This window comes from Muntiacus reevesi, chromosome 1 (assembly GCF_963930625.1).
Source record: "Muntiacus reevesi chromosome 1, mMunRee1.1, whole genome shotgun sequence".
Lineage (NCBI taxonomy): Eukaryota > Metazoa > Chordata > Mammalia > Artiodactyla > Cervidae > Muntiacus > Muntiacus reevesi.
Genome location: NC_089249.1, coordinates 137746357 through 137771390, shown reverse-complemented (window position 1 = coordinate 137771390; position 25034 = coordinate 137746357). Strand labels below are relative to the sequence as shown.

Below are 25034 nucleotides of genomic sequence, written 5' to 3'. Positions count from 1 at the left end.
ATTAAATATCTAGGAATAAACTTACCTAAGGAGACAAAAGAAATGTACACAGAAAATTATAAGATACTAGTGAGAGACATCAAAGACGACATAAACTAATGGAGAGATATCCCATGTTCCTGGGAAGGAAGAATCAATATTGTGGAAATGACTATACTACCAAATGCTGTCTACAGATTCATTGTGATCCCTATCAAATTACCAATGGCATTTTTCACTGAACTACAACAAAAATTTACACAATTCATATGGAAACACAAAAGATCCTGAATAGCCAAAGCAGTCTTGAGAAAGAAGAATGGTGCTGGAGGAATCAACCTTCCTGACTTCAGATTATACTACAAGGCTACAGTCATCAAGGCAGTACGACACTGGCACAAAAACAAAAATAACAGACCAATAGAACAAGATAGAAAGCCCAGAAATAAACCCATGCACCTATGGGAACCTTATTTTTGACAGAGGAGGCAAAAATACACAATGGAGCAAAGACAGCTTCTTCAATAAATGTTACTGGGAAAACTGGACAGCTTCGTGTAAAAGAATGAAATTGTAACACTTCCTAACACCATACACATAGATAAACTCAAAATGAATTAAAGACCTACATGTAAGACCAGAAACTATAAAATTTTTAAGAGTAAAACATAGGCAGAACACTCAGTGACATAAATCAAAGCAAGATCTTCTATGACCCACTTCCTAGTGTAACAGATAAAAACAAAAGTAAACAAGTTGGACCTGATTAAACTTAAAAACTTTTGCACAGCAAAAGAAACTATAAGTAAGGTGAAAAGACGGCCATCAGAATGGGAGAAAATAATAGCAAATGAAACAACTGACAAAGAATTAATTTCCAAAATATACAAGCAGTTCATACAACTCAATGCCAGAAAAACAAACAACCCAGTCAAAAAGTGGGGAAAAGACCTAAACAGACATTTCTTCAAAGAAGACATACAGATGGCTAACAAACACATGAAAAGATGCTCAACATCACTCATTATTAGAGAAATGCAAATCAAAACTACAGTGAGATACCTCACACCGGTCAGAATGGCCATCTTTGAAAAGTCTACAAACAATAAATGCTGAGGAGGGTGTGAAGAATAGGGAATGCTCTTGCACTGTTCGTGGGAATGTAAATTGATACAGTCACTATGGAAGATAATATGGAAATTCCTTAAAAAACTAGGAATAAAACCACCATATGACTCAGCAATCCCACTCCTAGGCATATACCATGAACAAACAAAATTGAAAAAGACACATGTATCCCATTGTTGATTGCAGCACTGTTTATTTACAATAGCTAGAAAATGGAAGCAACCAAGATGTCCATTGACAGATGAATGGATAAAGAAGTAGTGGTAATGTACAGGATGAAATATTACTCAGCCCTAAAAAGAAATGCATTTGAGTCAGTTCTGAAGGTGGATGAACCTAGAACCTATTATACAGAGTGAAGTGAGTCAGAAAGAGAAAGATAAATATTATATGCTAATGCATATATACATTCAGAAAACTAAGATCATGGCATCTGGTCCCATCACTTCATGGCAAATAGATGGGGAAACAGTGTCAGACTTTCTTTTTTTTGGGCTCCAAAATCACTGCAGATGGTGATTGCAGCCATGAAATTAAAAGACGCTTACTCCTTGGAAGGAAAGTTATGACCAACTTAGACAGCATATTTAAAAGCAGAGACATTACTTTGCCAACAAAGGTCCATCTAGTCAAGGCTATGATTTTTCCAGTGGTCATGTATGAATGTGAGAGTTGGATGATGAAGAAAGCTGAGTGAGCACCAAAGAATTGATGATTTTGAACTGTGGTGTTGGAGAAGACTCTTGAGAGTCCCTTGGACTGCAAGGAGATCCAACCAGTCCATCCTAAAGGAGATCAGTCCTGGGTGTTCACTGGAAAGACTGATGTTGAATCTGACACTCCAGTACTTCGGCCACCTTATGCAAAGAGTTGACTCATTGGAAAAGACCCTGATGCTGGGAGGGATTGAGGGCAGGAGGAGAAGGGGATGACAGAGGATGAGATGGCCGGATGACATCACCGACTCGACGGGCATGAGTTTGAGTAAACTCTGGGAGTTGGTGATGGACAGGGAGGCCTGGCATGCTGTGATTCATGGGATTGCAAAGAGTCAGACACGACTGAGCGACTGAACTGAATTGACTGAATGCATATATACGGAATGTAGAAAAATGGAACTGAAGAATTTATTTACAGGGCAGCAATGGAGAAACAGACATAGAGAATAGACTTACAGACATGGGGAGAGGGGAGGAGAGGGTGATATGTGTGGAACCAGTAACATGGAAACTTACATTACCATATGTAAAATAGATAGCCAACAGGAATTTGCTATATGGCTGAGGATACTCAAACGGACTCTGTATCAATCTAGAGGAGTGGGATGGGATGGGAGATGGGAGGGAGGTTCAAAAGGGAGGGGATATATATGTGTACCTATGGCTGATTCATGTTGAGGGTTGAGAGAAAACAAAATTCTGTAAAGCAGTTCAGTCGCTCTGTTGTGTCCAACTCTTTGTGACCCCACAAACTGCAGCATGCCAGGACTCCCTGTCCATCACCAACTCCCAGAGTCCACCCAAACCCATGTCCATTGAGTTGGTGATGCCATCCATCCATCTCATCATCTGTTGTTCCTTTCTCCTCCTGCCCTCAATCTTTCCCAGCATCAAGATCTTCTCACATGAGTCAGCTCTCCACATCAGGTGCCCAAAGTATTGGAGTTTCAGCTTCAACATCAATCCCTCCAATGAATACCCAGGACTGATCTCCTTTAGGATGGACTGGTTGGATCTCCTTGCAGTCCAAGGGACTCTCAAGAGTCTTCTCCAACACCACAGTTCAAAAGCATCAGTTCTTCAGCGCTCAGCTTTCTTTATAGTCCAACTCTCACATCCATACATGACCACTGGAAAAACCATAGCCTTAACTCGACAGACCTTTGTTGGCAAAGTAATGTCTCTGCTTTTTAATATGCTGTCTAGTTTGGTCATAACTTTCCTTCCAAGGAGCAAGCATAAAGCAGTTATCTTTCAATAAAAATTAAATTAATTTAAAAAATCCTTCATCCTGCTTGTTTAACAGAATTTTAAAAGTCTGTTATATTTTGAAGGGTTTTTTCCCCTTTGCTGCTGTGTTGCCATACTTTTGATGTTTTGTCTGTCTTGTGACTGTTCCTTCTTAATTTCATGTTGTGTCCCTGTCAGGTAGAATCCACAAGACTCTTGTCTTAGTTTCTTTTCCACTCCTGTCTGTCATTTTATTTTTTTCTTCTTTTTTTTCTCTCTCACTTTAAAGATTTTGATGAAATTTGGCCTTAAGTTTTTTTATAATAGAAATTCTCATGAAACCTAAATGCTTTTTTTTAAAATAATGACTTTTGTTATTATGAAAATGATTTACACTTAAAACCATACATTTTCAAGCATCATGGAAAAGTGCAAAGATGTAAGAAAAAATTGTCCCAAATCCTACCACCAAGAAATAAGCAGTGTTGACATCTGGTGAGTGTTGTTTTAGACATCCCTATTCAGAAATCATAATTATAGTTTAACATTATTTAGTGTGTCACAATTGTTTTAAATCCCTAAAATCTTGTTTAATAGGGTTGTTTTCCCTGTTTCACAAATAGGCAGAAAGAAGGAAAGTAACTTGCCAGGGTCATACAGATGTTACTGATTAAGTGTTGGTAGTGCTATTCAAGTGCTTCCCTGGTGGCTTAATCAGTAAAGAGTCCACCTGCAAGCAGGAGACCTGGATTCAATCCCTGGGTTGGGAAGATCTGGAGAAGCCCATGGCAACCCACTCCAGTATTCTTGCCTGGTGGGCTGCAGTCCACGGGGTCACAGAGAGTCGGACACAGCTGAGTTACCAAGCGCAGCACAGCACAGTGCTGTTGAAGCTGAAAAGGCTTGGAGTTTGGTAAGTCAGACCAGATCTAAAAGGGGCATCCAGTGGTACCTGTCTGTCTAGATTGCTTAAATCACTTAGAAATACTGCCTCAGAATAAAGTCAGGCAGGTAGTTGGACCACACTTTACCTCTTAGTTGTCAGCATTGTGGCTCTCAGTATGAGTTATTTGTTCAATATGTGTTAACAAAAACTTGTCTGAATTTTTGGCATTATTTTTAACATTATATTTTACTAATTTAGTATATGAAAATGATGATCAACTCCTGTGGGACCCTGAATACTTACCAGAAGACAAAGTGATTGTGTTTCTTAAGGATGCATCTAGAAGAACAGGTGATGAGAAAGGTGTAGAAGCAATTCCTGAAGGATCTCACATAAAAGACAATGAACAGGTACATGAATAAGAAATAACTTAAAATTTTCCCAAAATACATTAACCACATATATGTATAGTGCTGTCACAGTATTTTTCTCTCCACCAGTGTTCCTATACAGATGGTCTCTGACTTAACAAGGGATCAGCCTAAAATTTTTTGACTCTATAATTGGTATGAAAGCAATATGCCTTCAGTAGAAATCATGCTTTGAATTTTGATCTTTGCCTGGGCTAGAGTTGAACATCTTTTGTGATGGTGGGCAGTGGCAGAAAGCCATACCTCCTAGTCAGTCATGCAGTCACAAGGGCGAACAACTGATACAACCATTCTGAATCCATACAACCATTCTTTTTCACTTTCAGTACAGTATTCAGTACAGTATTATAGTACAGTAAATTAGGTGAGATAGTCAACACTTTATTATAATACAGGCTTTGTGTTGGATGATTTTGCCCAGCTGTAAGCCAAGTATGTGTTTTAAGCACATTTAAGGTAGGCTCAGCGAAGTGACGATGTTCAGTAGGTGAGGTGTATAAAGTGCATTTTCAGCTTGACATATTTTCAACTTAGGATGGGTTTTTTGGGACCGCTTTTAAGTAGAGGAAGCTCTGTAATGTCATCAGCAGGGAGTCTGAGGTTGTAATCTGCATAATATACGTAGTATTGACAACACTCATTGGTATTTTAGCCTCAGTAGAAATTTTGATATTTTGCCTGTATGTATGTTTTTATTAGGCTTTTTGAACTTCCGTTGAATATCCCAGAGAATCTGTGGATATATCATTAAGCTGGGAATACTCATCTGGGATAATGTAATTCTTTACCTAGTAGAACAGTGCCTACCATGAACCTAATAACAGCATTATATACTTTACTTTTTTTACCAATGCTTTTCTTTTCTGATTGTTTAAAATTATCTTTGAATAGAAACATTAAAAAAAAAAAGGACTTGTGATTATTATAAGATGATTTCCTTTTATTTCTAAATTCCTAGAAAACCATGCCACTGCTAGAGGTTTGCTTATCCAGTATTTTCTACATATTTAGAGGCAGTTAATTATCAGGAATGAATTATGTTTGTTTTTCTTTAGTGTTTTTTATGTTGCACTCCCTGGAATTATTTGTCCTCCAGAAAGGATGGAGACACTGGATTCTAGAAAAGCCTTTTCTCAGTTAAAAAATTGTCACCTTGAATTGTTCCAGGTTACATATTGAAGCCTTTTATTTTTCTAGGCATTGTATGAATTAGTTAAATGCAGTTTTGATACAGAAGAAGCATTGAGAAGATTAAGATTTAATGTAAAAGCAGCTAGAGGTAAGCATAAATATTAACTTTGTTTTTATGATATTGCAGAAGTGTAAAACTTAAACTATTAAATTTTTTGAAATTTTAAAAGTTTAAAAATTTTTAACTAGGTATATCCTAAATTTATTAATACTAATCTTTCTGAATTTAGTAAATATTTGTTGGATAATAGTTTGTCATAACTTGTTAAATAACTTGTATAACATAAGTATTACACAAGGCATTATGGGGAATGGGGTTAATATTGTCCTTTCCTTTATGAGAAAATAAGACCATTTAAATAAAAATACATAATGCCTTTCAGTTTCAAGGCATTTATAAATATTTTCTTACTTGATCTTGGTAATGGTCCTGTGAACTGAGTAAAGTGACAGATGTTACCTTCACTGTAAAATTGATGAGAACTGAGGTCTCTTTGCTGAGGGAAGCATGATTCGTAAATAATGAAGCCATAGCTAGAATTCTTTTCTCACTCTTAAACTGGCTCCCACCCCACTTCACTAAGTGTACTGTTATATATCATTGTGTAACCAGTGAAAGAGCATTCATTCAACAAAAATGTAAGGGCCTACTAAATTGTGAGGCTTTAACTATAAACAAGGCCCCTGAACTCTCGGTGTTTGGAGACTAGGTAGGAAAGCTGAAAAATAGTTCTGAGTTCTTCCAAGGAGAATTCGAGGGTGCAGTTCAAACTTACTGCAGTGGGACTTTACCTAGTTCGGGGAAAGAATGAGGCGGTAAAAGAAAGCTTCTAGAACAAAATGATATTTTTACTGGGCTATAAACGAATTAGCTAGGTGAAAGGGGGGATGAGATAAGAGGCATGAAATAACCTCTAGACAAAGGGAATAGCATGCACAAAGAGAAAGAAAATAATGAGTTTAAGGAATTGAAAGGTGACTGGTTTAGTTGGATCATAAAGAATAGGGAGGAAATGGCCTAAGTTGAGGTTGAAGAGTTGGGGACTAAATCATCCAAAATTTTATTAAATAAGGATGTTTTGTTACTTTATCTTTTGAAGCCATCAATAGTAGAACTCAGGAGTAAAATACTTCCGTTGTTACCAAAAGTTATATTTTTATTTACAGTTTTGTTATGTGCAGCATTTGGGAGAATATTGCTTAACAGTTTCCTTCCCCCTCTTTCCCACCCCTCACCCCCCAATTTTGTCAGAGGAATTATCTGTTTGGACGGAGGAAGAGTGCAGAAATTTTGAACAAGGGTTGAAGGCCTATGGAAAGGACTTTCATTTGATTCAGGCTAATAAAGTAAGTAATGATATATGTTGTCTCTTTTTATAAAAATAAATTTAGTTAACCTCGGTCATGTGAAATCTACTCTATTTTCTAATGTTAAAAGTTCTGTAGTGAATATTTAATATGCTAGTATTTAGGGAATTATAAAAGCATGCCTATACTTCCTGACATATATTTGCAAAGTGACTGTTCTCAGTGTGTGGTATTTATTGGAAACTTTTAAGAACTGTCTGCTTAAAACTATGTTTATCAGCTTCTGGATGGGATGTGTGAGTACAATGTAATTACTTAAAACTATTTTCCACAAACTGGTTAACAGATTTTTCTTTAAACTTGGAAACTTTAAAGCATTTTTACCATGAAAATATTTACAATTAAAATTTTTTTAAGTTTGCTTAAGTCCTGAGTGTTCTAAAATCAGATACCTAATATTTAATTTGCTTTTAAATAAGATTTGATTTTCCAGAAAAATTCCTCTAAAAGTCAGCTTTATTATGCATTATATAATTTTATAGTTTAGCATAATTTATCATGCCATATGAATATCAACTATACAGTGTTAACTTATATCTCCCCAAATTTCATAATTACTTACAAATTTATTTAGGCTTCATTCTCTTAAACTGAAATCAGGTAAGATTTTTAATAGAACTGCACAATTGTAAAGAATAAAAAATTGTGTTCCTAAGGAAAATTAGGACAGGCAAAATTAAAATCTCAAATTTAAATATGGCAAATTAAGTAATGTCTAGGCTTATAAATGTCACATTTTTAGCTAATATAAATGACAAGGAACTTGGCTTTACATGTGCCCTTAAAGATGGTATATCAGATGTGTGATGGCTTACCTAGGGTGATGTTACAAGTATCTGGGCTTTATGGGCTTGAGTCTGAAGCTCTGTAAATAGTCTGTCCTCACATCCTCTTTTATATCTCTGGATGTGATTGGATGGTTTTCACTTGATTTGTTTCAACACGTTTAACAGTATCCATTTTATGTTCCATAAATAAAATAGTTGCTTACAAATTCTGAGTTGATTTTTCTCAATTTTGGTGTTCTTTAGTGTATTGTTGATAATTTTGTTAATTGTGTTATTTGACATCAGATATAACTAATAAGACAGAAATTTTGAGTCTTAGCATTGATTAAAAAAAAGATGTAGCCAAACCGTGTTAATGTTGTAACCAAGTCATCTGATAATCTCCAATATAGTGACTTCTCTGTGAAAGGACTGTATTATGCCAATGACTAGCTATATATGTTTCTGATTTAAAGAAAAGCAAATGAACTCATGGTTGAAAGGGCCAAGATTCTGAAAAAGTTTTCTAGCATTCCTGCTTAAATTCAAACAATACTGACCCAAGCATGCTATGGAGGGGGACCCCTGGGATAATAAGCTGATGTAACTCAAAGGAGTCACAACCCCCCCTGCCCCGAAATTCTTTTTAAGGAATAAGAACTTAGTAGGTGACTTAAAGCTATTAGCCAAACAAACACATGAAAAGATGCTCAACATCACTCATTATCAGAGAAATGCAAATCAAAACCACAATGAGGTACCATTACATGCCAGTCAGGATGGCTGCTATCCAAAAGTCTACAAGCAATCAATGCTGGAGAGGGTGTGGAGAAAAGGGAACCCTCTTACACTGTTGGTGGGAATGCAAACTAGTACAGCCACTATGGAGAACAGTGGAGATTTCTTAAAAAACTGGAAATAGAACTGCCATATGACCCAGCAATACCACTTCTGGGCATACGCACCGAGGAATCCAGATCTGAAAGAGACACGTGCACCCCAGTGTTCATCGCAGCACTGTTTATAATAGCCAGGACATGGAAGCAAACTAGATGCCCATCAGCAGACGAATGGATAAGGAAGCTGTGGTACATATACACCATGGAATATTACTCAGCCATTAAAAAGAATTCATTTGAATCAGTTCTAATGAGATGGATGAAGCTGGAGTCCATTATACAGAGTGAAGTAAGCCAGAAAGATAAAGACCATTACAGCATACTAACATATATATGGGATTTAGAAAGATGGTAACGATAACCCTATATGCAAAACAGAAAGAGAGACACAGATGTACATAACAGACTTTTGGACTCTGTGGGAGAAGGTGATGGTGGGATGTTTTGAGAGAACAGCATCGAAACATGTATATTATCTATGGTGAAACATACCAGCCCAGGTTGGATGCATGAGACAAGTGCTCGGGCCTGGTACACTGGGAAGACCCAGAGGGATCGGGTAGAGAGGGAGGTGGGAGGGTGGATCGGGATGGGGAATACATGTAAATCCATGGCTGATTCATGTCTATGTATGACAAAAACCACTACAAGATTGTAGTTAGCCTCCAACTAATATAAATAAATGAAAACAAAACAAAACAAAAAAACTATTAGCCAAAAAACGTCTTAACATAATATTGAAATAAGACCTTGATTTCTTAACTTACGAAGAATATTTGGGATGGTGATATTTCAGTGTTAAAAAAGTCATCTGACCTATACCTAATTCACAGGTTTGTTCCAGTGAACCATAGCGAGGACAATTCTTAAGAGGGAGGGGAATAGTCCATTGAAAATATTCTTTGTTTTTACACCTAGAATTGAAATTTGGATCTTAATCATAGGTTGTATTATGCAGACTTACTTAATTGAGGATTTTTCATAATACTTTTGCATGCCACAAAATGTCTTTTCAATTTTTGCTTTCAGTAAAGTACAGTTGACTTGACAGTTGTCTTCTAGAATAAGATTCTAAAAAGGAAGCAAAAAACAGCTTGAGAAGGTGATTGGGGTTTTTGTTTTTAAAACACTGATAGCTTTGTCTTAAAGCGACATGGGCCAGAGTCATGAAGTGTGATCAGAGGGGCAGAAAGAAGAATAGGTGCCACCTAATAAAATAAGGATGTCATAAAGTTGACCTAGGGTCCAGTCAGTCCCACAGAAGATACCCAACTTCAGGATCAGAAACTTATGAGTTAAATCATATCATCTTGCATCTCAAACACTCATTCAGATACACTTTTCCTTTTAAACTCCCAGTATTTTCTATGCAGTAACCCTATCAGCTCTACAAGCAAAGTAGCAAAAAAGGGAATTTTGTCAACATCATCTGCCAATCGCATATACTTAATATAGTGCGAGAGGAGCCATTCAGTTCCCAAACAAGTATAGCACAGTAAACCACTGGAGTGATTTTGTAAACAAATATTCAGTTCAGCCGCTCAGTCATGTCCGACTCTGCAACCCCGTGGACTGCAGGACGCCAGGCTTCCCTGTCCATCACCAATTCCCAGAGCTTACTCAAACTCATGTCCATCAAGCTGATGATGTCATCCAACCGTCTCATCTTCTGTTGTCCCCTCCTTCTCCTGCTTTCAATCTTTCCCAGCATCAGGGTCTTTTCAAATGAGTCAGTTCTTCACATCACGTGGCCAAAGTATTGGAGTTTCAGCTTCAGAATCAGTCCTTCCAATGAGTTTTCAGGACTGATTTCCTTTAGGATTGCTGGTTTGATCTCCTTGCAGCCCAGGGGACTCTCAAGAGTCTTCTTCAACACCACAGTTCAAAAGCATCAATTCTTTGGCACTTAGCTTTCTTTATAGTTGGACTATACATCCATACATGACTACTAGAAAAACCAGAGGTTTGACTAGGTGGACCTTTGTTGGCAAAGTAATGTCTCTGCTTTTTAACATGCTGTCTAGGTTTGTCCTAGCTTTTCTTCCAAGGAGCAAGCGTCTTTTAATTTCATGGCTGCAGTCACCATCTGCAGTGATTTTGGAGCCCAAAAAATAAAGCCTTAACAAATAGCTGAGAAAAGAAGAGAATCTAAAGGCAAAGGAGAAAGGGAAAGATATATCCATTTGAAATAAATATTAGCATTTTTATAATAGCTTTTAACTCACTGGAATATTTTTAGCCTTTCTACAATGTAAGTAGCTGAGTCTGGATCAGTGTTGGGATTAGTAAGAGAATCCTTTAAATAAGGGCATTTAAATTCAGTCTTTCTTGGTGTTCTGTGAGTAAAAGTATTTGCAGATTTCTTATAACATTAATTTTAATTCAGATGCCACTGCCAGACATTTTTGATAAAGGAGTATTTATTTTTATAGTAAATGAATATGATAGTCTCTTTAAAAGCATGATGTTTAGTATCTGAAGTCCTGTTGCCAGTGTATTATTTCTCTGAGTGGGAGCTTAGAGTAATTTTTAACACAGCTGGTACTGTATTATATTTTATAACTGGTATTATTTATTACTTAAAGGTCAGCTAAATTTACTTTCAAACTTAAGATTTTTTCATGAAATAACTCCTTTAAGGAGGAAATAATTCTTAAAAAGAAGTATTTGTTTCTTATAGGTTCGAACAAGATCAGTTGGTGAATGTGTAGCATTCTATTACATGTGGAAAAAATCTGAACGTTATGATTTCTTTGCTCAGCAAACACGATTTGGAAAAAAGAAGTATAATCTTCATCCTGGTGTAACGTGAGTTCATTTTTTCTTTTGAGTCATTTTCGCTAAGCTTTTCTAAATTTTTCTTGAGAGAATTGTGATTTTTAGACTCTTCTTTCTTTAAAAGGACTAACTTCAGTTTATCCATTTATTGACATCCTCATGGGGTATTTAGACTTTCAGTGTCTTATAAAACATTGTAAACTACAGTTCATGTTATTTGAGACAGCATATTTATCAAAGTAGATGTTAAGAATATATGTTTTCAGTAGTATTCCTGAGAGGAGATGGATCAGAAGAGCTGTGAAAGCATGTTTTTGTTAAATTCTATTCCACTCAGTATAAGCACATGCAGTTTTGATTTAATAACACCGAGAGAGCAATAAGAATAGGAGAGACTGTCTTTTCTAAAACTTATAGGGCCATATGCCCAATAGTCCTTTAAAGAAGAAGGGAAAGTAATATTTTTCCTTGCCCAATCTATTTTAGATCTTGGGAACCAAAAATAAAATCTGGATATAGATGCTGTCAAAGGAAAAAACATGGAAATGTAATAAATCAGGTCAAATTGCATTTTCTTTTTTGTTACAAAATATTTTATAGAGAAATGAACATGTACATGATAAGTTCCCTTTTTCTAAATATTCTGAAGCCTTTTCCTCTAAAAGAAATAATATTTAATAAATAATCTGCCAATCCCAACAACTTTAGCTAACTCCTACTGATAGAGGGAGTATAGTTAGTTACTATATCCATTTTTTAAGCAAAGTACCTCATATGTCTAATCCAGTCCCCATACACCAAATTCTGTTAGCTTCTTTTAGTCTAGCTACTGAATGATACATTATCCCCAATCTCACTAGTAATGTGTTACTGTTAAGTACTTAGTAATAGAGTATTGAACCCTTTATTTCATGTATTGCTCTAAAATACTGATGAACTTTACAGTGAAATTCACTTTACCATACTTGCCTTTGTTATTCCCTGTATTATGTTTATGGAATAAAAATAATGCAGAGTTGTGACTTCATTTGGTCAGCCTGCACCAGTAAAATTCTTAAGCCTAGCCAAATAATTGCCTTTGAAAGATGTGCTTATTTGCATACTCTTGTGCTTTTCAAACTACTCTACTGGACTGTTTCTTGGTCATATTCATTACAGGTGTTTCTTCTGGTCACTTCCCTATCTGGAGTATTCAAACACTCTAAAATCCAAAGCAAACTTATCTGAAAGGGAATAAATGGGTATAATTGTCCTTGGAAATAATGAGACATTGAACTCTGCCCCATTCCTTTTTGTTCAAAGGCCATAATGAGTAGAATTTTATATATAACAGTATTCCAGTTTTTATATAATTGCTTATTATTATCAATTTATAGTTAAATTTTTATTTATTGGTAGCATTGAGACATAATAAGGTAGAACTACATACAGCTATCCAGTCTTCAGAGTATATCTTAAAATATTTCTCAAGCTATAGGGAAAAGCAATAGTAACATCTTTCATCTTTTCACCCATTTCAGAAATAAAGTTCACACACAAACTGCAGGCAGTCTGTCGTCATCAGCAATAAAAATATAAGAAATGCCATGCTGGGTCAGACCCATGGTTCATTCAGATTTCTCTTTCAGAAAGCATCACCAAGGGAAGTGTTGTGGGCTGGCTTAATTGGTCCTCTGTGACATCAGGCTCAACAGGTTAGGTAGGGATGTGCCACTAAACATTTTAGTTTTTCTAATAATCTCTCCATAGCTTCTGAAAAACCTTTTGAAGCTACTTATATCTGTCACCTTGATTCTTCTTAAGGTTTAAGAATTCTGTAGATGGAGTTCAATTCAGTCACTCAGCCATGTCTGACTCTTTGTGACCCCATGAATCGCAGCACACCAGGCCTCCCTGTCCATCACCCAACTCCCAGAGTTTACTCAAACTCATGCCCGTCGAGTCGGTGATGCCATCCAGTCATCTCATCCTCTGTCGTACCCTTCTCCTCCTGCCCTCAATCCCTCCCAGCATCAGGGTCTTTTCCAATGAGTCAACTCTTTGCATGAGGTGGCCAAAGTATTGGAGTTTCAGCTTCACCATCAGTCCTTCCAATGAACACCCAGGACTGATCTCCTTTAGGATGGACTGCTTGGATCTCCTTACATTCCAAGGAATTCTCAAGAGTCTTCTCCAACACCACAGTTCAAAAGCATCAATTCTTCGGTGCTCAGCTTTCTTCACAGTCCAACTCTCACATCCATACATGACCACTGGCAAAACCATAGCCTTGACTAGACGGACCTTTGTTGACAAAGTAGTGTCTCTGCCTTTTTTTTTTTTTGTCTCTGCTTTTTAATATGCTATCTAGGTTGGTCATATCTTTCCTTCCAAGGAGTTAGTGTCTTTTAATTTCATGGCTGCAATCACCATCTGCAGTGATTTTGGAGCCCAGAAAAATAAAATCTGACACTGCTTCCACTGTTTCCCCATCTATTTCCCATGAAGTGATGGGACCAGATGCCATGATCTTAGTTTTCTGAATGTTGAGCTTTAAGCCAACTTTTTCACTCTGCTCCTTCACTTTCTTCAAGAGGCTTTTTAATTCCTCTTCACTTTCTGCCATAAGGGTGGTGTCATCTCCATATCTGAGGTTATTGATATTTCTCCCAGCAATCTTGATTCCAGCTTGTGCTTCTTCCAGCCCACCTTTTCTCATGATGTACTCTGCATATCGGTAGTCATAGTTAAAAGTAATCCCATATCTTCTCTTTTCTCAGGCTTTAAGAGTTAACAGTGTGTCCCCTGGTGTTACGGTATGAAGTGAAGAAATGTTTTCCTGCTAGACAAGAACACTGTTTTGTAGTCTTCAACTATATTCCCTCTAGGTCTTTTGTAAAGTTTTTTTTTTTCTTTCTTTAACTGAAAACTTTTTTTTTTTTTTACTCCTCCTGATCCCTTTTAGCTGTGTTAAGTCTCCTATGAGAAGCCATGACTAGACTGTATATTGCAGATGGGGAGAAATTGTGGTTTTCTCTAGCATAGAAATATTTTTGTAGTTTGCTTCCAAGACCTTCTCTTTCCATTAATAGTTGCACTTTAAGTGACCACACAAAATTTAAATGCCTTTAGACAAAAACATTAAGTTAGTGCCTTTAGACAAAAATTTGACTGAATTTTTCAATCTTCCTCTTTAGTCAGAATGTATAGTTAAGAACAGATTTTCCTGAAAGTTCTTTGCTTATTTTTCTGTTACATAGTTATTTTGTTTACCAAAATGAAGCACATTTGCCACTTTGCTGCCTATACATGACCTTTGATAAATCCTACTGCAGTCTCTCCATTCACTACCTAAAAGAATGGGTAGCCATATGCAAATTGAAGATTTTGCTGTAACAGCCTTGCAAATAATTATAATTTTTTTTTTAAGTAAAAAATAACTTGGCATAATTCTAACTATTTGAATGCTTCTCCAACCCCCTGGGTGGTCTACTTACCTCCTCTTTCCTTAAGCATTCTGGATGGCATTAACCTTTAAGAAACAGTAGTAATAAGTCTTTAGCGATGTCATTGTTATATTCAGAGATTTAAAATAATTTTGGTATCTCGTCAGTTCTAGTTTCCTTTGAGTGGCTTTTAATATCTTCCATTACCCATTCCCACTATACCAGATTTATTTCCAGCAATTCTTCCTAGTGCATTATCTGTTTCTGTTAGTTTTAACTTCTGAAGTCCCTTTGGCATTGCATTCATCATGTTCATTCTGTTTCTATGTGCTTCAGATTTGTTACCTAATTGTTCTGTAATGATGAATGACATAAAGCCAAAGAGATCTTAAAAGACCATCAAATTTAATTCCCTCCATTTATAGATGAGGAAGATAAAGCCTAAAATGTTAATTAGTTGCAGACTGTTAACCACAGACTTTCAGTAAAGTTCCAAGCCCTTCCATGGTTTCTTTCTTGTCCACATTCCTACTTACCCTGCTCACAAAATTCTGAAAGATTTGTCTTGATATTTTTATTATTCTTGTTCTGAGGGAATTTAAAAATAAATAATGTATTAAGGTTTTTATTGTACTTCTCTACACTGTGCAAACTTAGGCACCAATGATGCAGAGGTAAAGAAAGCAGACTGAACTCCCTGCCTTCACGGGATTATTCATTACAGGTGACATCAGACTTTTCCTGTAAAGAGCTGGAGAGTAAATATTTTAGGCTTTGCATATGTTAAGTTCTTTTGAAACTACTTAGGTCTGCTGTTGGTGTGTAAGAGTTGTCATAAACACTATGTAAATGAATGGATATGACTGTGTTCAGTAACATATCATCCACAGAAATAGATTGCCAGCCCACAGGCCTTAGTTTGCTGACCTTTATTCTAGTGACTCAGTAGCACTTCATAGTTCATAAAACACTTTGCTACTCATATCCTGTACAACAGCCCAGTACATAGGTCATGTATGATTACATGCATTTTATAACTAAAGACACTAAACCTGAGAGAGATAGGTACTTAGTTCAGATCTAACCTCAACCCAATGTCGCTTACCACAAATGTAATCCCATGCCATTGAGCTCAAAAATGACTTAGGGAAGGCGTGAACTCAACCTCTGATGATATGCAGGCAGACGAAGCTAGCAGATAAGCCCAGGAACTTTGCGAGCTTATTATAGCTCAGCTCTAACAGAAGGGTGATAGAGAAAGTAACAGGAAGCTTCAGGAAGGTATTTCATTATTAGGTCCTAGTTTGTCTTTCAGATATTGCCATAGTCATAAAATAATCTTTGTCAGCTTTACAGTTCAATCTGTGTTCAGAAATTCTTTTGTACTCCTTGTGATTGACATCATCCCTCTTCATTTACAGCCTTTCTGATTTTAGTTGGGCCACTCTGATCACTTGCTTACAATTTCTAAAGTTTTAAAACTGCCTGTTGGTCCGTAACATTTACTGGTGTAAAGCCCTCACACGTTTTCCTACAGACATTTAACCAAAAGGAGCTTTCGATTTAAATGTTAGCACTGGGATTAATGTAAGAGAAAATTAGGGTATACTTGCTAATAAAGCCTTATAAATTTAACCTCAGTCAGTTTTAATTTTCAGCTGTTTTTAGTATAAGAAAATAATTATTGTTTCCCTCAATTTTAAGGGATTACATGGATCGTCTTCTAGACGAAAGTGAGAGTGCTGCTTCCAGTCGAGCACCATCTCCTCCCCCAACTGCCTCAAACAGTAGCAATAGCCAGTCTGAGAAGGAAGATGGCACTATAAGCAGTAGTAATCAGAACGGTAAGCAAGCAGAGAAACACTTGTATTTCTTCATAATGATGGGCACTTTTCCTTCAATAGCCTGGGAAATTCGGTTTCCATGTCTGTTCAACCCCCAAAGCAGACCTAAAGTCATAAATTCCAGATGAAACATAATATCAGGGTGCATATATACTAACACAGAGAATATGTACCATCAACAATGACCATTTCTTTTAAGAAAATAGCATCTATTTTCTTATCAGGTTGGAATGTCTAGATGTAAGTATTCTTATTTGTTAAGTCTTAGACCAGAACTCCAGCCATTTCACATCAGAAGTACACAGATATGAAATACTTTGAGTACTTATAACAGTCTAGCAGGAAACCACTTTAAGCATATAAATGGAAAAAAGCAGATAACAAGGGCACCTTTTAAATATTTTTTCTCCTTGATAGCATAATAACCTAGAAAGGTAAGAAAAGATAAAACAGATGTGTCAGCCTGTGCATTAATATTATACAGAGACATTCATTTTTATGCCCATGAAAAAGAAACACATATTTGAGATTAAGATAGGTTCTGGTTTAAAATATACAGTGGACTGAGGATCAGTAAGGCCTGGTCAGAGAATTTTCTAGATTTCTACTTTAATTAAAATAGTCTTAAGGAAGACCATCTCTGAGCAGAAAGTAATAAATCTTCTCTGATCCTCTTTAATAGGAAACTGGTAAATTAGAGATAAGCTCTGCCCACCTGCATTCTGATGTAACAGTTTTAGGGGAGGGCCAGTGGAGAGCTAATTCCTTCCCCCCCTCAAAAACTAGAAGAGGAACATTGAACAATTTGACCTTTCTTCTGATCTTTGCTCTCACACTGGCATTTAATATACTGTGGTGAATATACTTTTTCACTTAATGATCCCTTTCCATTCCCTCATTACTTCCCCTCTAAGAACAAGCCAAACAAATATTAGGGCTCAGCAGCCATTTCCTGATTCAAGAACATTCAGGTTCACTGACATGATTTCTAACACCAGTCACAACTATCCTAAAGTTGAATAAGCAGCTGAGATTGACCTTGGGACTAGGGTGGAAAGTCAGGTAGGCAGACGGTTGGTAGTACAGTCAACCCTCTGTATCTGCAGGTTCCACATCTGCAGATTCAACCAAATGCCTATCAAAATACTTAAGGAATAATCTCTAGAGTATATGGAATACCTAATAAAATGTAAACACTATTTAAGTATTTGCCAGCACAAAGTAAATTCAAGTTTTTGCCTTTTGGAACTTTCTGGAATTTTTTTTTTTTAAGTGTTTTGATAGGCAGTTGGTTGAATCTTTTTAACCATTTGATGATAACATGCAGTTAGCCTAGGAAGAGTGGTTCATGAATGACTTAACACATTACCCCGCCCAGAAGTGATTCACATGCAATACAATTAAGATTTCCAGGCTTTTCAAGGAAAGGAAGACCTTTCCAACCCAATTGTCTTTTTTCGTAAGGGGCTTTAATTAGTGTCTTGAAATCTAATAGTGATTTTTGACCTAATGATCGTTTAACCTAGCTTCTTGTGCTTACTATGGAAAAATCACTCCTTTTATATCATATGGTGTGTAATCCCATAAGCAATTATGGTTTGAGTGCATTTCTGAGTTGAGAAAATAGAATACTTTCTTTCACCAAAATGTGTATTTGAGGCTCATTCTTTATAGTGAATATTTTTCAGGTAATTAAATTTTCATTTTCTCCAGTAGCACATTCTGTATTTTACATTAAGCATGCACAAAATTTGTCTTCCATTTTGCAGTCAACTGTAACATGACTTTTTGTTACATTATTAATTATGCAATTTCTTTTCTCAGTCTATTAGGAAGGAATTTGTGTTTGCCTTTAGCATTTTCAAGTGTATCCTTGTATAGTGCAGGCATTAATTTAACGTTATGACAGATTAATGTTAAGAATGAAAAAGTCATGTCATCTTGGCTTTTGTAAGGCAGTTAGAAAACTCAAGCTTCTATAGAAAGAATATAATTTTTTCATTGTTTTAGAAAGTTACAAACTGCTAGACCTGAATAATTTATGAATATCTTTGCTTTAACTCAGCTTATTTAGACTGCTGTTGGATCCATTGCTTATTTGTTGCCATGTAATACCAGCATGCTATTAATACATACCAAATCCTGGTCTTAATTGTTTACATTCATTAGCTTAATCTTCACAGCAACCCTATAAATTTGTTATCCTCATTGTATATGTGTGATCAGACTGAGGTACAAGAAAGTATAAATAATTTGCCTAAGGTCACACAGCTACTAAAGTAAATAGAGCCAGAATTCAAACTATATATATATATATACACACACACTCACATATTTGATACCTCACTTCCTTGATAAAAAGTTATATAGCTGTTTATAGCACTTTTATAATAATTTATGAATTTAGCTTTATAATATTAGCAGTTTCTTTCATGTCTCTTCCAACCAAGGGGTGTCATCTAATGGACCAGGTGAAACATTAAACAAAGAAGAAGTGAAAGTTGAAGGATTACATGTTAATGGACCAACAGGTGGAAGTAAGAAACCACTCCACACAGATATGGATACCAATGGTTATGAAACAGATAACCTAACCACTGACCCAAAAGTCGCCCATATGACTGCAAGAAATGAAAATGATTTTGATGAAAAAAGTGAGAGACCTGCCAAAAGGCGAAGGGTAAACAGCAATGGAAAAGAAAGTCCAGGTGGTTCTGAGTTTTTCCAAGACACAATCTCACATGGAAAATTTGAAGAACTTGAGAACACAGATGACTAAACTTTACTTTCTTTGGAGTAAATTCTGGTGTGACTAAAATTTTCAGGGTTGATGGGTTACCTTAAAAAGTTGATTTCCTTGAAGCAGTTGGTTAAAATTTGAATTGAGTCCTAACTTGAGTAAATAAGATTTCATAATTCTGCCTTTTGCAGATTTTTTGCTTTAAAATTGTAAAGGCCCTTTTAAGGAAATAACAAATAGTTTAATAAATTTGAATGAACTACAGATACATCTGTACCTTCTCATTTGATGTATTAATCCTAAAATTTCACTACAAGGTACTTTTGCTTAGTTTGATGGCAGAGAAGAAAAAAAGAAGTTCAAATTTCTGGTTAACACCAATTTTTCAGAGTTTCTTAAAATGTCTTTTAAAACAGTTTTCTCTCCATACAAATTGAGTATCATTATTAAGGAAACCCTATGAATCCTGAAAGTTATGCTAGCATGATTTTTTTTATATATAGAAGTTTAAAAATAAACCAAGTCAGGTTTGTATATGTAAAATTGTTGACATCAATGATGTCTTTCCATATTCTTATCTGGACTTAAGAAATACATTCTGTATTTTTCCAGATTCTTTGTAGCCTTTGAAAGATTTTTACAGTACATATGTCTTGACTGAGCTGTCCTTTCTTAACACAAAAGCTTGTATAATTTTCTTAACTTGTACAGTTGGTAAACTTTTATGAGAGGAATTGATATTCTGAGTCTGTCAGCTTTCATTTTATTTTGCTAAGGTTTTTCTAATGAATTTTTAAGTGTTTGTGTAGTAACTGAGTCATGTTTCTTATCCAGGTGGTAAAAGCATTCATAAAGGATTGTGAACATTTGTTTTTTCAAGTTTTTACTTAAGGACAAATAGTTTGAGAACTGAAATTAAGCATGATACTTAGATCACATAGTTTGTTTTGCCTTTGTTATAATTTTCAAAATTATTTTTGAAGCAAAACAGAAGTTTAATGTTGACTTCAAGTGCTTAAATGTATCATGCTGACCAGAATCCCATTCAGTTATTTTTATATGCTTTATAAAATTTCCCATTTTTGCATTAAACAGGGGAAAAGGTCAAGTGATACTTAGATACTGGCACACACAAGGAGTTGGCAGGCAACGATACTGATTTTATGAGGAAAAAGTGATAAACTTAAAACTTATCTGGTGATAATAGATCACCAGATAATTAGATTTCCAATTACAATCCAGCTTTTCATATTTGATAGTGCATTTCCAAAGTGAAAATAAGCTATTCAGTAACCATTGTTCTGTGTGATTAGAAATAGGATCATCCATTCACAAAGAGTTGGACACGACTTGAGTGACTGAACTGGACTGATTTTGCATCACCTTGCAAGAGTGCCATTTTATTTTTAGTGCAAAATTCTTATTTTAAAAAAATGTAGTTTTATACAGCTGATAGACCAACCTATATCCAAACTTTTATAAAAGATTATTAACTACTCTTATCACACAGACATATCCCCAGATACTTCTAGCAGTTCATTTTCAGCCATCAAAGAGCCAATGTCTTTTTAGAATATATCTTCTGTGGTCTTGTTTTTAATGGCTCAACTGTCTAATGCAATTGAGTAGAGGTTTGCACTGAGAAATTATGGTTTAGGCCTTATTCTCCATGAAGTATTACTATTAACCTATGTTCAGACTGCTTCCCTCACCAATGTGAACAACTTTTTTCCCCCAAACAGTGTTAAAAGCCACTTTACAACACTTGACTTTACATGATGTAGATTCACTGTTATTACGTATAGATCCAAGTAAATCAAAGTTTTGGGTGAATGTGGTGAGAAGCGTGAGCTTTTTGTTGTTTTTGTTTTACCTAGAACATTAATTTATCCAGAATGGCAGCTTTAGCAGATGGTCACAATCCATTTTCTAAATCAAACTTTATTATATGAATCCAAAGTATCCTAGCTCTTTTTCAAAGATGGTCTATAGAAATAGTGATGATGTACTTTTTTTAAGTTGTTGCAATATTAGAGATGCCATTTTCACCTTTTTTTAAAAGATGCATTTTGTTAGCAGGTTTGTGAAGTTCTTGCAAACTGATGTTACAGGAACATTTTAAATAAATTCTCAGGCATGTTTGCAAATACGGCACATGTTGTATACATGTTAGGAAATTTTACTTTTCTTAATCTTTTTAAAGTCTGCCTAATGAAAAACATTCCACTATTATAATACATAATGCTCAGCTTTTCATAGAGAAATATTTAATTGTATTTTATGTTTATACAGGTATTTGACACAGTACATTGTTCTTTATAATGCAGCCACTATAACTTGATAAGTCATTGCACTACTTTAAAAAATTTTAGTAATATCATGAATTTAATTTGCTTAAGATTTAGTACATTTCATAACTCTTGACAAACTGCATTGGGAAAAGAAGCCTTCAGTAATAGTTACTTAGTCTCCCTCACCCCATACCTACCCCCAGCAAAGCACTATCTTCATTTGGAATGGTATTCTGTTCTATGACGTGTTTTCAAATAGAGTTCAAAATTTGCAACTCAGTTCAACAAAACAAATCTGTTGAGCTTTAAAATGTATTTGAAATAATATTTAAATAGGCATTTAAAATTATGGATTAATGTTTTTAAATTTATGCATAATAATTTTGCACTGTAAAATAATTCCCTTCCCCTGTTCCCTGTCTGCCATTCTGAATATGCTTATTAAAATATTTTTTTAAACATATTTGCCTACATAATGTTTTGTGAATGATTTTTAGTAGATTGAGTAGGTGTTAATTATAGATTTTAAGTTTGAATGATGCAGTTTACAACGTGAATGTATAGTTTGTTCTTTCAGCTCCTAGACAAGGGTGTGAAATGGTGTTTCAGTGGCTCCTGACCCCTTTTACCTCATGGGTAAATGGACAGATGTTTTTTTGTCCTCCAGAGAGATCCTTAGGTCTGTGGACCTCTATTCACCCATTTCTCTTTCTCTGAACTACTTAAAAACATTTTGTTTCCTTCTTTTACAGTGCAATTTATATCACATAACAGTTTTGCAAAAAAAATTTCACTTTACTCTCAACAGAAAATTGAGTGGGCATTTTGAAAAGTGGGGGCTGAAGAATTTTCCAGGCAAGAAGTGTGCTGATGACCCTTGGGGTGTGTAACCAGCTCTGCTAAATATCAAATGTAACCATGGCTAAATACCAAATCAGAAATAAAGGTTTTTCTAACTATAATCCATATTTATGCAAAGTACCAGTGAGGAAAACCATATAAATCTCTCCCTAAAAATGACCTTCCTGTATCATTATGCTTACTGATTATTTAAACTTTTTATCATAAAATCAACTCTGCTGTTTAGTAATCAGGTTTATCCCTTGCAAAATCTTATCTGCCCCATGTTATGGACTGACTTTATGTATTTAAATATTTGCACTAATCTCTGTCTTCTAATACCAATTATCCATAACCTTATTTCTTTTTTACCCTTAGTATTGTGCTGGCATCTTTGACATCTGACATCTGTGTTTTTTCTTTACCAAACATGATTATTTTTTATCTCGTTTTTATACTAGGTCCTGTGACTTTTTTAGAATATATAATATACAGTTGACCCTTGAACTACACAGATTTGAACTGCATGGGTCCATTTACATGCAGATTTTCTTCAGTAATAAATACCACATGACCATGCTTGGTTGAATCTGTGGGTAATGAGACATTGGATGACAAGAGGAATACTATACAGAGGGCAGACCGTAAATTACACACACAGTTTCAACTGGGTGGAGGGTCAGCACCCCAGCCACTGTTGTACAAAGGTCACCTGTAGTCAAAGTGTCATTTTGCTTGTTCCAAGAAGTGAACTTGAATGTGCATTTAAAGTCTACTTATTCCGTGAAGAACATTGAGGAATTGCCATATAAACTGGGGTTGAACTTCTAATTCTCCTTTGTCCAAATTGATGGTAAAACCTTCTTCACATTTAGAAGTCAGTGATGACAAGTTCTCATCATGCTTCCATATGCAATATTCAGCAAACGTTGGGGCCTGTACTTGTGCCAGCTACTGTGCTTAGCTTATGGCGTCAGAGATGTAGCATGTTCTTCCCAAGGCATTAGGTACGTACAGCAGTGTGAGTGTATGCTGAGCCCAAGGAGGGCACCAGAACAGAGTAGACATGAGCTCAGGGCAATAAAGAGCTAACCACTGTTGGCCCATAATTCTAGCTAGTAAGGTCTTCCTTGAACTTACTGTATTTGTTAGAAATTAAGCAACTATAAGAGGAACTGAACAGCCTCTTGATGAGGGTGAATGAAGAGAGTGAGAAAGCTGGCTTAAAACTCAGCATTCAGAAAACTAAGATCACGGCATCTAGTCCCATCACTTCATAGCAAATAAAAAGGGGGAAAGTGGGAAACGGTGATAGATTTTCTTTTCTTGGGCCACAAAATCACTGCAGATGGTGACTGCAGCCATGAAATTTAGAAACACTTGCTCCTTGGAAGAAAAGCTATGACAAACCTAGGCAGTGTATTAAAAAGCAGAAATGTCACTTTGCTGACAAAGGTCCATATGGTCAAAGCTGATTTTTCCAGTAGTCATGTATGGATGTGAAAGTTGGTTCATAAAGAAGGCTAAGCGCCAAAGAATTGATGCCTTCAAATTGTGGTGCTGGAGAAGACTCTTGAGATTCCCTTGGACTGCAAGGAGATCAAACCAGTCCGTACTAAATGGGAATCCTGACTATTCAGGATATGGGAAAATGGGAAACCCTGACTATTCATTGGAAGGACTGATGCTGAGACTGAATTGTCAATACTTTGGCCACCTGATGCGAAGAGCGAACTCACTAGAAAGGACCTGTATGCTGCAAAGATTGACGGTAAGGAGAAGGGCAGCAGAGGACGAGATGGTTGGATAGCATCACTGACTCAATGAACATGAATTTGAGCAAATTCTGGGAGACAGTGAAGGCCTGGGGAGCCTGATACACTGCAGTCCATGGGGTCACAAGGAGCTGAACATGACAGCTACTGAGCAACAACAAGCAACATAAATGTGTGAGTCCCATAGAAGGCTTTTGTTTTTACCATTTCCTGCAGGGCTGACTATAACAGCTTGTGGCTTATTCAGGACTCACCCCCCATTATTCACTTTCCAGGGAGCACTACTATAAGGTGAGGAGACTTGATCTGAAGTTTGAGAGAGGTGAAGGCTAATGCACATTTGGCCTGATTAAAATTCCACTTTTTGCTATTATCACTAACACTTATGGTTGACTGTAGAGTTGGCTGAACATGTCTTTCTGCACACCAACTAGAAAGTGTGTTTATAGAGTTCAGTAAGTTTTAAATGGTCTTCCTCCTTTTTTCTGAAAGACCAATTGAATTAAGTGTATAAAAAGCTTAAGGTCTTTAAGATAAAAAGAGATCTGGACCCTGAATTGGGGTAGTTTCTTTCAGAACCGAAAGAGATCAAGTAGAGAATGGCATCAGAGCCACTTCTCCAAATTGCTAACCAGGAAATCTAGGTTTAGGGAGAGAACCTGCCCTTAGTCTACTCCTGTCACTAGGATGCTTTAGCTGAGTGAACGTGAGAAACCAGTTCCAGCTACAAGCTAAAGAGGTGC

The 25034-nt window shown here is 36.0% G+C and overlaps 1 protein-coding gene across 12 annotated transcripts in view; it reads left to right on the top strand.

Moving 5' to 3' along the window:
- The window catches only part of MIER1 (MIER1 transcriptional regulator), a 69385-nt gene extending 47246 nt beyond the window's left edge, over window positions 1–22139 (top strand). For all 12 annotated transcript variants that reach the window (XM_065911246.1, XM_065911260.1, XM_065911240.1 and 9 more), the window contains 6 exons: window positions 4201–4352; window positions 5571–5652; window positions 6817–6911; window positions 11279–11406; window positions 16506–16645; window positions 19096–22139. In XM_065911246.1, coding sequence (XP_065767318.1) covers window positions 4201–4352; window positions 5571–5652; window positions 6817–6911; window positions 11279–11406; window positions 16506–16645; window positions 19096–19424 — 926 coding nt within the window. In that variant the 3' untranslated portion in view covers window positions 19425–22139. The remainder of the gene's footprint in view (window positions 1–4200; window positions 4353–5570; window positions 5653–6816; window positions 6912–11278; window positions 11407–16505; window positions 16646–19095) is intronic.
- The last annotated feature ends 2895 nt before the right edge of the window (window positions 22140–25034 follow it).